The 14,602-nt window shown below is 38.4% G+C and overlaps 1 protein-coding gene across 2 annotated transcripts in view; it reads left to right on the forward strand.

Moving 5' to 3' along the window:
* Nucleotides 1-14,602, forward strand: part of LOC120490101 (protein shisa-9) — a 65,731-nt gene that overhangs the window by 38,897 nt on the left and 12,232 nt on the right. The window contains exon 3 of one of the 2 annotated variants that reach the window (XM_039687486.2): nt 12,016-12,126. The exons of the other annotated variant lie outside the window; for it this stretch is intronic. Coding sequence (XP_039543420.1) covers nt 12,016-12,126 — 111 coding nt within the window. The remainder of the gene's footprint in view (nt 1-12,015; nt 12,127-14,602) is intronic. 2 annotated transcript variants of the gene reach the window in all.

A 14,602-nucleotide genomic window follows, 5' to 3' on the forward strand; every position in this document is an offset into this window, starting at 1 on the left:
ATTATTTTCTCACATTCCCTCAGTTTGTCGACTCTCATTTGTGTTAGCATCTTTATCTGTAGTTACTGTTGGATTTATTATTAAACTCTGCAATTGAACTTTATCCTCATCTTCGTGCCTTCTTTATCTGTAAGTCTAAACCTGGCTTACACATTTTCTAAACAATAAAACTGTATCATCGTCATCATAAATCGGTCCATACATGGTCCCTAGAGGGCATGTTAAAAAATATGAGATGGAAGGTAAAATTATATTTCAGTGCTTATGCGTTCTCTCTATTTAGTTCCCTCGAGAACGTTTGCGTTCAATTGCAAAACAATTGCGTTCTCTCGCAAAACTAGCTCTAGCAAACTCAAAGACTCTAAAGGGAACTTCAATGTTTTCAAGAAAACACAAATGCATTAAATACAATTTTCCTCCAATCTATAGGCTCTATGCACAACTTCCGCATTCTGTAAAACAGATCGCATCGCTTCTGGTTCAGGTCAGTATGTGCTTCATGAATTTTTTTGCGGTTTTACTCAAGACAACTTAAAAGGAGCGAGCAAAGATTAGCATAACCAATGTCCCTCACATGTGCAGATTGATATTTAAACGTTTTATGTTTTTTCTTCTTCACAGTGACGTTTAGATATTTAAATGGAATAAAACGCCAAAAACAAAGTGAACTAGGTAGGTTAGCTGATTACCTTAAAAATCCATAGGTATCGTAGTCAGTTCTTACGGCCGTTAACACTTTCTCTGACAGGTGGATGCGATGAGACCCGTTTTCCGGTTTGGTCAGGTGACGCTCGGCATAAAGCCTATTCTCCATCACCATGTCCCCTGCGTCTGAAAAAGACATTGTACAGCAGAAGAAAGCCCCAAAGTTTGGCATGACATGAGGGTGAGGAAACAATGAATGAATTGTCATTTTGGCTGAACAATCCCTTTATCGTACAGTCTCGTCTACTAACGATCTACATCCTTGTAACTAAATGCATACTCACCAGTTTATCTCTAGATAACCACAACGAACAACACTTTGACATACACACACTTCTTTTGAAATATGCATTCGCAGTGACAGCATCAGCACGTCAAAAGAGAGAGGCATAAGAAAAGAAGGGAAAATAGTGAGGGTTATTTAGTGTGACAGTAGAGCAGCTGGTCTCTGTGTTAGACATCATACATGCCTTGTTCTCTCCCTCTGTCCTGTCTTTCCTCATCCCCTTTTATTTTTCGCCCTTCTCCCCAAACAAAAGTAACTGCATGAATAACTCAAATGGGACTCAAAAGGCCTTAAAATCTTCCCACGGTATTTTCAACAATATTTGCTGCCTTTTTTTCTCCTTCATTCTGGTTCTTTTATGCAGTCCAATTAGAGAACTGCATGAGTGATGGTGAATACCCCTTCTCTACAGGGACAATGACCCATTCCTACTGTGCTCTAATAGGGATAGAACAGGGTCGTACCATCTGAAGAAAAGGGAGAGGGGGGACAGGGATTGGAGGTGGTTTGAAGGTCAGAAAGCTGCCGGTGTGTGTAAGAGCATCAATCAGGTTTAACTGAGCGCGTTCAGCCAAACACACACATACACACACAATTGCTTCGCAAGCACTTTGGAGAGATTGGATCAGGCTGTGCTGCTGAGTGAATGAATTGCATTGTACTGCATGCATCTCTTTAACACACACACACACACGCACACAGACAGACTGTGTGTATGAATCGTGTTGGTCCATCACAGTTATAAATGGCTGGGCTGTACTTGCCACTGATTGCTGAATCTCCTGTATGGGATCTGATGACACATACAAATGAAGTCTGGGGAGACTTGCTAACTTCCTGTCCTGATCATTGTGTGTGTGTATGTGTGTTTGTGTGTGTTATTATTCAGTATGTAGCTTGTGGATCTAGTGTAAATCAGTTCCAGTCATTGAGAAGTGGAAAAATAAAACCTTAGTGGCTCTGGCAGAGAATTCACATGTAGCCTGTGTGTGTGTGTGTGTGTGTGTGTGTGTGTCCATAAAAGATGGCAATATCCAAAATCATGAGGAAAACAGTCCCCATGAGGAAAACAGCTTATAAATCATACAGAATTAGTTTTTTTGAAAATGTAAAAATGCACTAAATTTACTACATTTAAAATCTACAAAATTTAACCTTGGGGATTAATAAAGTGACTATTTATCAACACTAATAAAAAAGTATCATGGTTTTAGACATTAGACAGTTGGCAATAACCTTTTTTTAGGTATTACATACTCTTTCCCGGCCATTTGCGTAAATTTAAAGCAATCCATGTTTTCACTGTTACAAGGTAGTGGGCGCTATTACACATCTTCTGAAAGAGTACCGAAATTCTCAAAACACATGCAAGGAAGAAGTAGAAAGAAGCTATCCACCTTATTCCTGACGACCTTACTGTGTTTTGAATTATGGGTGGCACTTCCGGTTTGGAAAACTTCCATTCAAAAAGGCTAAAACAAATCATTTCAAATCATAAGGTCTAATCCTTATGTCCCTGTCCAGTTTTGTTTTCACAGTAAATGCAATTTATAATCTATCAAAATGACAGAAATCACTTTGATATAGTCACATGATGCTGAAGTTAATGAACATTTTTGATTAATACAGATATTTGCCTACTACAGTGATCGCAACGACTTGTGCATATCGTTCATGATTAACTACTAATGATAAGACGAGAATAAGACACAACCAAGAGGCTAGAGTGTTCTAGCTGGTTTCCAGGTTGTTGCTATGCAGACGCTAGAGTGTTCTGGCTGGTTTCAAGGTGTTGCTATGCAGACGCTAGAGTGTTCTGGCTGGTTTCCAGGGTGTTGCTATGCAGATGCTATGGTGGTATCCATTGTATTGCTATGCGGTTGCTATAGGGTGTTCTATGTTGTTTCTATGCTGCCACATAGAACCATGTGTTGTATTGTTGTTATGCAGCTGCTGGGGTGATTGCCTAATGGCCCAAATTCAAAAGACCCCACCCTCAAGTCTCCATGCAGGACAAGTGACACACAAAAGTTTAACACTTAGGGATAGGGATTTGCACAAAGTATGAGCAACAGTTAGGCCGTTTGTCCACCGAAGTGTTTTTAGGGAGCTGAAAACGCTAGACGCTTTACTAAAAATGTTGAGATTTGGGCGCTTGAGAGCGTTTTGGCAGCGCAGCGGTTTTTTTCCATTGAGACGTTTCGTTGCTATGATACAGAAAATCAGCAGGACAGTTTACTTGTAACTGACTTTGCAGATAATTTGTGGTTAGCTCTGCTGGTTGATGTCGTTGTATAGATACAGTAATTATCCCCGCCCCTCCTCCACTGTGATTGGACAGTTGGTTAATGTGACAGTTATGAGCGTTGCAGTTTTATCCAAAGTTGAATATTTTTCAACTCTCGACGATCAGAAAAACACTGTGTGCTCGCCGCTTCAGTGTAAAAAAAACAAACAAACGCTCAGCACCTCGTTACGCTCATGGCATTTAAAAAACACAGCGATCCCATTGAAAACAATTGAAAACATACGCCAGGCACGTGAAAAAAACGCTTTAGTGGACATACGGCATAACATGGAGCACTAGGTAATAAATTGTAACAATTAATAAATAATTACAAAGAAACAGCAGGTAACGCATTGAATTGAACATGAAATTTTGTAGTCTCTGAAATAGTATTTTCTCGTGAAACATATTCAAATAATATTTGTTTTATTTACAAATTCATTTTTTTACATAATTGCATACTCTCACCATTTTTTGAGCCAGTTTTTCTTAGCTTCCTTTCTCTTATAATGATTTGATGCTATACTCTTGTGTGATGGTGTTCAGTTCTCTATAAGGATTTTAAACAACTTAAAATTAGAACATTGTATGCTTGGCAGTATGCAAGATATGCAACACAGCATTCTCACATAAAGGTGGCAACAAATTCAGATTAAAGAATGTCCTATTAACCCTGATTTAGCCTACGTATAATACACACTCACACTCGTGAAATGCACACACACACATGAATATGTGGTTATGGGGACTCTCCATATAGGTGTAATGTTAATACTCTACAAACTATCTCCCAACCCTAAACCTATCTATGACAGAACACTTTTGCCATTGTTTTAATAAAAAAAAAAACAATATTTTTAAAATGTATTTTTTAAGCCATTTGGTTTACGAGGACACAGGAAGTGTCGTTATAAACTATGTTTCCATATTTACGTTGTAATACCCATGCCATTATAATATACACATTTGTACCTTCATAAACCATACAAGAACACACACACTACATTTATGCTTAGTTTTAGCTTACTCAGCTTAATATGACACAGAAATACTTCTTTATTTTTTGTTCATATTCAATATTATTTTGTGATGTTCAAAGGCCACGTAATCTGCCTATGCATTTTTTATGCAATGTGATTACATGGATTGGGGAGGCACCAAAGTTCATGTTCCATACACCCTTTAATAAATGGAAAGTTATGTCCCTCTGTCTGTGTGTGTGTTGGTGTGTGTGTACGTGTGAGGAAACTAAATGCATGCTGACAGCATCAAGCTGTGTAAGATTGCGTGTTGTGGCTCAGATCTGGGGCCAAATGTAGTTGTTTGACAGAAAAAGGTTTGTGTGTGTGTGTGTGAGCCAGTCCCACAAGCCATCAGTGTCACTACTGATTATTCGTCAAATTATATCCGAGCCAATTCAAGTAAATCGTAAGTGTGTATGTGGAGAGGTGTGACAAAAAAGCTGATCTTACACACACACACACAACCGCACAAACACAATTCCACTTCTAAAGCGATAAAGCAAGGCAATGTGGCCTTGCCTTACTCTCTCTTTCCCTCGTGGCAGTCAATATTTCTTTTGCATATTAGGTTATTTTACACTTTCTTTATCTCTTTTTTCCCTGCCTTGTTTTCGCCTTCTCTCTCATCCCTGCCGTAAAGTGCTCTTCAAAGCCTTAAAGGGCTGGACAGTAATATTTAAAAAGCTAAATGAATATGCATGTTGATTGCTCTTTCTTCCTGAGCGGAATGATGCATTATTAATGAGCCGTACTGCGTTTTCTGTGGCGAGCCGTGTGTGTTTGATTGAATTTGATCCCGAGGGACTGCCTGCCCTCAGAGAACAGAAATCTCCAACTCCAATGGAGCGGATCCATGGATGGATATCAAACACTTTTTCTGTCGCACACATTGTTCTTCAGTGAGAAATTGTCTCTACAAAGTTTTGCGAAGTCTGACTCACAAAGTTAAGCTGTTCCTCTTGTGGATGCTCAAAAACAGCTGGGAACCTCCTTCTACATACAGTAAAATGGAGATGATTGAATCTGCGAGGTTCAACCTACTTCTCTCTGTCTCTTCAGAGTGATTCTCCATTGATACCTGACCTTTACTTTGAGAAAACACTACAGGTTTTAGCTCAACTGTGATTTCTTTTGTGGTTCTAATGTGAGCATTATCCACGATTACTCAATAATTTGTCAAAACAGAACCACCATGGTGTGAATGGTATCCAGAGGTGAAGTTAAACTTAATTTTCATAATGCAGTTATTTGATATATTGTTTGAATCATAACTCAACTTTTTTTTTAAATCAGACAACTGCATATCAGTTATTGGACACTGCAGTTTGCAGTTTCTCCTCTTTGTCGCCATCTCTGTTCGAAATCTGCAATTACAGTCATTCACGGAATTGTCAACTTTACGCGAGTTGAACCTCGATACGGCACAGCGTGGATTAACACAATGTTTGAGGAGACTGTGAGGCGGTCAGTCACCACAACGGTGTGGATACTGGCATTCAGAATCACAGATTATTCTTTTTGGAAGTATGACCAACGTAAGAATTTTCACCGGAAAATGTAATCTGAACTTGTAACATCCACTTTTGTTTTGGTTCTGGCATTGAAGTAAATCACGCTGATTAAATCTAAAAAATCGCTTATCATATCACGCAAAACCGTGCAAATAGTTTGTTCTCAAATTGTTAATGTTAACAATGTCAACATTGCGTGACTACATGTAACGTCCTTCCAATATGCATCCTTGTTTTCGCATGGGCGCCGGTTGCAGTCTCTTTTTTTCTGTAGACACTCCGAAGTCTTTTGCATTTTACAATGGAGAGTCTTTAGTTGATTGTCATTCAGCGCAGTCTCATCCCAAGACGCCATACAACTGATGCTTTTGACCATACCTCAACATACCTCAACAGATGACGCTATCTAATCCTAACCCTACCTCAGACCTAAACCTACCCGTGTCATGTAACTGACGTTAAAGGTAAAGCGTCAGTTGGATGACGCCCCAGGATCGTCATCTAACTGACGTTAAAGGGTACCCTAAAACGTCGGATGTTGACGTATGGTCAAAAGCGTCAGTTAGTTGACGTCTTGGGATGAGACTGTGTTATGTCGTTTGAACCTTTCTGGATCTGCCATCAAACTGATAAGTTTAATTATATCAAGTGCAGTGAGAAAAGGCTATAAATCTCCACCTCCAACATCCTAACACGCAACATATCTTATACTAGAGACTCTTCTTTATGTGTACAGATGTGACGTAATGAGGTAAAGACAAGCTTGAATCTCCCGTGGAAATCCACCAGTCTCAATGGTGGTCCCATTATTACAAGCTTACCGTTTTGAATCGAGCTAAGTCACGCAGATAGTTTTAAACACTACTTTCTAAAATAAGTATTTTGGATAATTTTTAACCCCAAAACTCAGCCCATTCTCACTCCCAAGGCGTCACCTAACTGACGCCTTGGGAAGCATTTGGACATGCTTCAATATCTGACGCTTTAGGCGCCCTTTAGCGTCAGTTAGATGACGCCCTAGGATCGCGTGTACCCTACCCCCACCCCACACCTAAACCTAACCGCGTCCTCTAACTGACGCTTTCCTTTAGCGTCAGTTAGATGACGCCGTAAGATAGCGTCATGTAAGTGACGCTAAAGGGCGCCTAAAACGTCAAATATTGAAGCATGGTCAAAGGTGACGCCTTGGGGTGAGAATGCGTTGCAAAACTAGTTATTCTCCCCCCTTTGTCCTCAATAGCTCAGTGTCGGCACCTAACCAGGGTACCAGATTGCTGCAGTTATCGTCATGCAGTTATTATTAATTATGACGCTTACGTCAGACTCCCATTGGGAAAAGGGGCCGTGACAGGGAGCTATAGTTCGATAGCCATTTAGCAGTTCATTAAGTTGCGCAACTCCATACTGAGAGGAGCACAGGTTGTCCATCCATCACTCTATCAACAACAAGGAACGAGCGATGGAAAAAAAATAATGCAGTGCAGAGAATAGGGCCAAGCTATATATTTTTAACCTTTAACAAGTCACATAACATCATTCATAAAAAGTGCCCCCATCCCCCAAAAGTTTCTAGTTTCAAATGGGTTGAGTTGTGTACTTTAGTTCTTAATATCTTGCCGATTAAGACATTTCACAGGAATCAGTGGAGAAAATGAAAGAATAATATGCAACCGAATCAAGACAAATAAGAGAGCGAGAGAGGTTGGGCTGAGGGGCAGATACAGTGTGAGACACTATACTGCATGTCTGATTTCATCAGAGTCTGATGCGTGTAATGGAGTTTAGATTATTAGATTACAACTTCAGCCTGACCGCAGAAAAATCGCTCAGAGCCTCGTGCACAAAATGTCAATCCACCAGTGCAAGAACGCAGAACAGCATGGACTTCCAGGCATTGTGCGCAGGCTGACCAAGAGTTCTCTCTTCAGGCAGAAAAATCACCAGTCTGTAATAGCAGTCTATCAACAAACATCATCAACAGCTACTGCACATGGACTGAAAGGTAAAATAGATGCTGCTTAAAGGGATAGTTCACCCAAAAATGAAAATTCTGTCAGTAATTGTGCACCCTCATGTTGTTCCAACCCTGTAAGACTTTTGTTCATCTTCAGAACACAAATGATGAAGATATTTTAGATTAAATCTGAGAGCTGGATCACTCCTCCATAGGCTTCTAAGGGAATGGTGTGTAAAAATGCAATTGTGCCACATGACGGGAAAAAAAATCGGATTTGGGTCACTTGAACCATGCAGTGTAAATGGGGCCTTTGACCAATCTCAATTACAAACTGACACTCTTAATTAATCCATTGAACAGACGAGTGGCAATTTGTGCTGTTTGACATATTATCCATCAATACCTCAGTCTGTTTTTACCCATCCTCTTTCACAACATAGCCTAGCGAACAGAGAATATGAAAAGAATTGGGAGAAAAGGATGCAGTTGTAATTATGTTGAGTCTCACAGTTCTACTCTTCAACAAGCCTCTAGAGAAAAACACTAGATCGGTGTGAAGCGTTAGAGATGTCTTATTATATACAGTATGTCCTTAAAGAACATGGTCTGTCCAGAGAAGAATGATGCAAGAATGCGTCTAGTTACAGGAATTATTACGATCCAGAAAGAGACAAAGAGAGAAATGCATGCTATTAAATTTATATGTATTTAAATATAGCGTGGTATTAGTTAAAGGGGCCAAATTATACCCTTTTATAGCAGTTATATATATATATATATAAAAATACCACTCCATAGTTTTACATGCTCATGGCTGTGATGATAAATGGTAAAAAAGTAATTTCAGGTGGGTAAGCATGACCAAATTACATCTGAGAATTTAGTTTGAAACTTTTTCTTATGAGTGAATGAAGGAATGAAGAGAGAGAGATGAAAGAGAATTCAAGTAGAGGTATAGAAGGAGATCTCCTGTTGTGAATGAGATTGGATTGGCCTGGAGTTTGACAGAACATGGGTCTATGTCAGGAAAATTTTACTGCAAAGACTGAAACTATTTAAAGAGCCAAGAAGAAATGTGTCTTTTAGTTAAATAAAACATGATTTACATTAAATATACAAAGTATTTGACATATTTATAACACATAGCTCTAATGCTGAATGCTTATTGGTCAACACAATGCTGCAGCTCCATACACAATAAATAAACAACTCTTTGGCTGTGTTTTCACAACCAAATAAAAGCATTAGTCAGGTCCATATAGAATTTAATAAAATAATAAAAAAATTAATCAATTGTATATGCTTCTGTAGAAGTCAGACGACAACACTGTCAAAATGATTGGATCCGTGAAAATTATTAAAATCGCTGTATTATTCATGCCAGGCCAGTTGGCGATGTCCCTTCATGATGTTTTCATGGAGACGATAATGGTAGAATCCTCAAATACGTGCACTTTGAAACCTGTTTTCAAAAGTTTGCATTTCAGGCCCCCAAAACGCTGTTGTCATGTAAATGAACGGCCAAAACGCATAAAATGTTTTCTGTTTTTAGTTAAAAATGCGTGTAAACGGCCCCATAGAATGACTGTTTTCTATTTGAATATATTTTAAATATAATACATGTAATTTTTATATTATATAAATATTATATATGAAGAGTTCAGATGCAAAAGCCTCTAAGTGCCATTTGAAATTTTCTTCTAGAATGATCATTTTTATCAAGCTTGTATATTTGAAGTTCAGTGATTTCACTTAAATTTCAATTATAATTACCTATTAATTGTTATTTAAGTGAAATTACTGAACTTAAATATACAAGTTTGACAAAAACATCATTAAAGAAGAAAATTTCAAATGGCATTTAGAGGCTTTTGCATCTGAACTCCTCATATATACATATAAATATTACATATCTATATATACATATAAATATATATATATATATATATACTGTATATATAATATATATTACATATATATATATATATATATATATATATATATATATATATATATATATATATATAATTTATTTTTGATGGCAAAGCTAAATTTAAAAAAAAGAACAGCATATGAAATGAGAAACTATGAAATAGAAATCTTTCATAACAATATAAAAAATTCTTAACGACCCAAAACTTTAGATGGGTAGTTTCTCTCTCTCTCTTTCTCTTTCTCTCTCTCTCTCTCTCTCTCTCTCTCTCTCTCTCTCTCTCTCTCTCTCTCTCTCTCACACACACACACACACACACACACACAGTTTAAAATAAACTGTTGCCTATAAATTGATCGTTTTATATTGTACCATTATTTTTTTGATTCCATCATTCATAATGCTTCATGGTGTTGTCATTTAATCAATACAATTTTTTTTTATTTTAATATACTCTTTAGGTTCAAATCAAAGTTTGTGATGTTACGATTTATCTTTGTTGGTTTGATTGATCCCTTGCCGTGAACTTCTAACTGATGAATTGTTTGTAATCCCAGAGGAGAAAATGAATGGGAAAAGCACTTCCAGAACCAAAACAAGTTGGAAATCAGTGTTGTACTTTACATATCACCAGCCTTTAGTGCTGCAATATTTAATTGTCATTTTCAAAATGATCAGAATTCATCAAGCTGTGGAAAGTAAACAAACTAGCACAAATATATGCAGGAATCACATTTGCCAGCAATTTGAAAGCATATCTGGACTGAAAAGTTGAAAGTTAACATACTTTTTACAACACTGTGTGATTGTATGCGCACAATTACCCCTTTTAAACTGTCAGATAGTGTCGATAAACACAATGCCTATATGTCATCATGTGCACATAAACCATCGTCCGTGACCCGAGTCCATTTGCGGTGATATAACCTGGGGATTTAATTGTACCTAGACTGCATGTATGTGAGTGTTTATGTGAGTGTTAGTGTATGTGGAGTAACGATCCGTCCCGCCACACTAAAAGCGCACATATGCACTTACACTAACATGCATACGTTAAGTGCATATACACACACACAAGTAGTGGTCTGACAGAATCGGGTCAGTATCCTCACACCCCAGCCCAAAGGGGAGGACACGGTGTGTGTGTGTCCCAAATAACCTTTAGATGACCTCAGCACAGCATATAGACCGCAGATAATCGTGTATATTGCAGTCTAACAAACATCCCCATCAGAAATGGGCAGTAATTGCATGCATGCACAAAGATGCCCATAGGAAAGACAAATCTCTCTCTCTCAGTTGTATCTACTAGACATCAATGACCTTAAATTTTGTCATGAGAAAAAGATGCCAGTAATCTCACGCCTAAAGATTACAGATCCCAACAATGCCTTAAAACTGTACTCCGATTTACACTACACGCATCTGACGAAAGAAATCAATTTTACTACGGAAGCAGAAATCCACAGAGCTCAACAGTGACTGCTCACTCATATGAAGCATTGCAAATGACTTAATCAAAATCGTCTCTCTACACTCTCAATGAACATTTAGATTTAGTATTTTCTGCTCTGATTGGCCGGATGACCCAGTCTGTTGTGATTGGTTAACACAGTCTCATCCCAAAAATTCATATAACTGATATGTCAATAACCATATGTCAATATCCGCTTTTTTAGGGCCCTCTTAAACGTTGGTAGATGGCGATCCCGGGCCGTCATTCAACTGACGGTTTACCTTTAACGTCAGTTAGGTGACGGGTTAGGTTTAGGTCTGGGGTAGAGTTAGGATCCCATAACCTCATCTACCGACGTTTAAGGGGGCCCTAAAAAGGCGAATATTGACGTATGGTCAAAAGACGCCCCAAAACGTCAGTTATATGACGTCTTGGGATGAGACCGGGTTGGATTGGTCTACTCTGCTCTGATTGGTCAGATCTTTCGCTCAGTCTGTCCAAGTGCGACTCCAATAATGAAACATTGGAAGAACAAGTTATTCAACTCGAACCTCCATCACAAGGACGACTTGAGCAGGACACACAGAACTGAAACCTATGACTTTGGCGATGCAAGTACTGTGCTCTACGGGAACCTCCGAGCTATAAGATCTTCCTCTGACTATGCATGCATGTCCTTCGTTCCCCTTTACTGGCTTAAATTAATGGCAGAGTTTATCCTAATCGCATGCACTTGTCACTATAAATGTGCTGACTTCCCATTTACTAACATGGCGCACCTTCTTGTGTCCCCTTCTCTCTTCTTTGCTCCCTTTGCTCCTTCTCCATTGCTCCTTTGTGCTTTCTCTCTTCCTTCAGAGCATAACCACCTGAATAACGTCACGCTTCCTCCTTTGAGTTCCGCAATGACTTTGTCCCAGCCACACAACAACCTGGGCTTCAACAAATACTCCTCTCTCAAGACTATGGGTAAGAAACACACACACACACGCACACATAATATCCACACAAACAGCTGTCACATCTTGTAATGTACACCATAAACGCCACGCGTGTTCATCAAGGTCACTTTACCCACAACCACTGATTACCATTGCAAATCACTCTCAGTGTCATTGACTGCAGGGAGAACAAACAACTGCGCATATATTAGGATGATAATCACATAAGCAAATATCACCTCTCAGATCAAGAGGAAAAAACCCTTTGACATGTTATTAATATAACAGCACTATCAATGTCTCGTGGTGGATGATCTCGGTAGCGTGCACAGTACACATACGCATATGCTAATGTACACAAACACGCACAAAGTAGTGTGACCTTATCAATCAAAGTAGAGGCAAATTCACTAAAACGGTGAATATTAAACAGAGCAAACATTCATTTATGATCTAATGGAAAAAGGCGAGGAATTCCACAGCTTTGTAGAACTAAGAAGAACTGAGAAAGCCCTTTCACCCTTGGACTTCAGTCGAGATTTTGGAGCAATCAATAATAGCTGGGTGGAAGATCTGAGTAATAATGGAGAAGTGGGGGCAAGACAATGAAGAGCTTTACATACAAATACTAAAACCTTAAAGGGATACTCCACTTTTTTTTGGAAATAGGGTCATTTTACAACTCCATCAGAGTTAAACAGTTGAGTTTTACCGTTTTTGAATCCATTCAGCAGATTTTCTGATATTTAGAAGAATATCAGTAACCAGACAGTTTCTGGTCTCAATGACTTCCATAGTAGGAAAAAATATACTATGGAAGTCAATGAGACCAGAAACTGTCTGGTTACTGATATTCTTCTACTGTAAATATCAGAAAATTGGTTGAATGGATTCAAAAACGGTAAAACCCAACTGTTTAACTCTGGGGGAGTTGTAAAATGAGCCTATTTCCAAAAAAATTGGAGTATCCCTTTAAAATCAACTCTGAATTTAACAGGTAACCAATGAAGGGATGCTAACACGGGTGTGATATGTTCCCTCTTTTTTGTTCCTGTCAAAAAACAAGCCGCAGCGTTCTGAACCAGTTAAAAGGCGTGAAAGAGAGGACTGATTGATTCCAGCATATTACCATAGTCCAGCCTGGTTGAGATGAATGCATGGATAACATTCTCCAAATTGAGAAAACTCCGATCATTTTTGAGATTGCAAAGTCTCCTAAGCTGCAGAAAACTGGCTCTAACTACAGAGTAGATTAGTTTGTCAAATTTGAACTCAGGATCAATCAAGGGTAACACCCAGATTTTTTATTTTATCACTAATGTTATCTTGAAGGGGGCCAAGGGTATGACTTAAATGTATTTGGTCTTGGAGGACTAGATCTGCTACACTGCTATTGCTGAAGTATGGACTTACTGTTGCTATATACACAGACTCGGTGCAGTGAACATGTATATGCCGCTGGTGCATAAAAAGGCATACATAAATCCTGTTACAGACCTATACAGGTGGAGCTGGGGGAGGTGGAGGAGTTCAGAGGAACTAGGAACTAGCCTACCATCAGATCACAAGTTTATAACACCAAATACAGGTGTAAACGGGGTCTGAAATGTTTTGAGCTTGTCCACTTTCGACCACTTTCAGAGGTATCTAAAACACATTCAACTGGATTGCTTTCGTAGTGTAAACGCTCATGTGGTCGAATGTGTTTGAACAGCCACAAAATACTGCTTTCTCTCCGTCTACTGACCTAATGCGTAAACATTATGGGAAGTGCACCAGTCAGAAGCGATTTAGACTTTGTCAGCTGGAGACCCAAATTTGGTTTGAAGACGAAAAACTTAACAAGCACAATGTTCTCTCACATTCCTGATTTCTTGTCGCTATCAGAGGACAAAACAAAAGCTGCTGCTTTCTGTGTGTTTTTCTGTCGTCTTCAGACGTGTTATCTAAATTGCTCATTTGTCCATTATATTGAAAGATCTGAAAAAGCCTATTCATTTACCCATCCATAGATCCTACCCTTAAAGAAATTACGACATGAATGGTTGAAAGTGGACAAAAGACCATCTTTAACTTCACCATCTTCACACTGTAAACCCTAATAAGTTGAGACTACTCAAATGATTTGAGGAAAGTGGTTGCGTAAGGAAATTTGAGTAATGGGTAAATTGACAACTCAATTCAATTGAGTTGACCTAATGTTGATCTGATCATTAACTTGAATTAACTTAAATGTTTAAGTACAGATAACTTAAAAAGGCAAATAGACTTGACTCAAAATTTCCAGTTTTATATGGTTGTTTACTCGTTTTAATGATTTCAAAAATGATTTCATACAAGTTTTGTTTTTGAATAAACTGCTTTATTAGGTTTATACTAGGGCTGTGCAAAAGTTAATTGCGATTAATCGCATCCAAAATAAAAGTCTGTTTTACATAATATATTTGAGTGTGCTGTATATAATTATTTTGTATATATAAATACCTATGCATGCATGTATATAT

Source organism: Pimephales promelas, chromosome 3 (genome assembly GCF_988280905.1).
Source record: "Pimephales promelas chromosome 3, fPimPro1.hap1.1, whole genome shotgun sequence".
Lineage (NCBI taxonomy): Eukaryota > Metazoa > Chordata > Actinopteri > Cypriniformes > Leuciscidae > Pimephales > Pimephales promelas.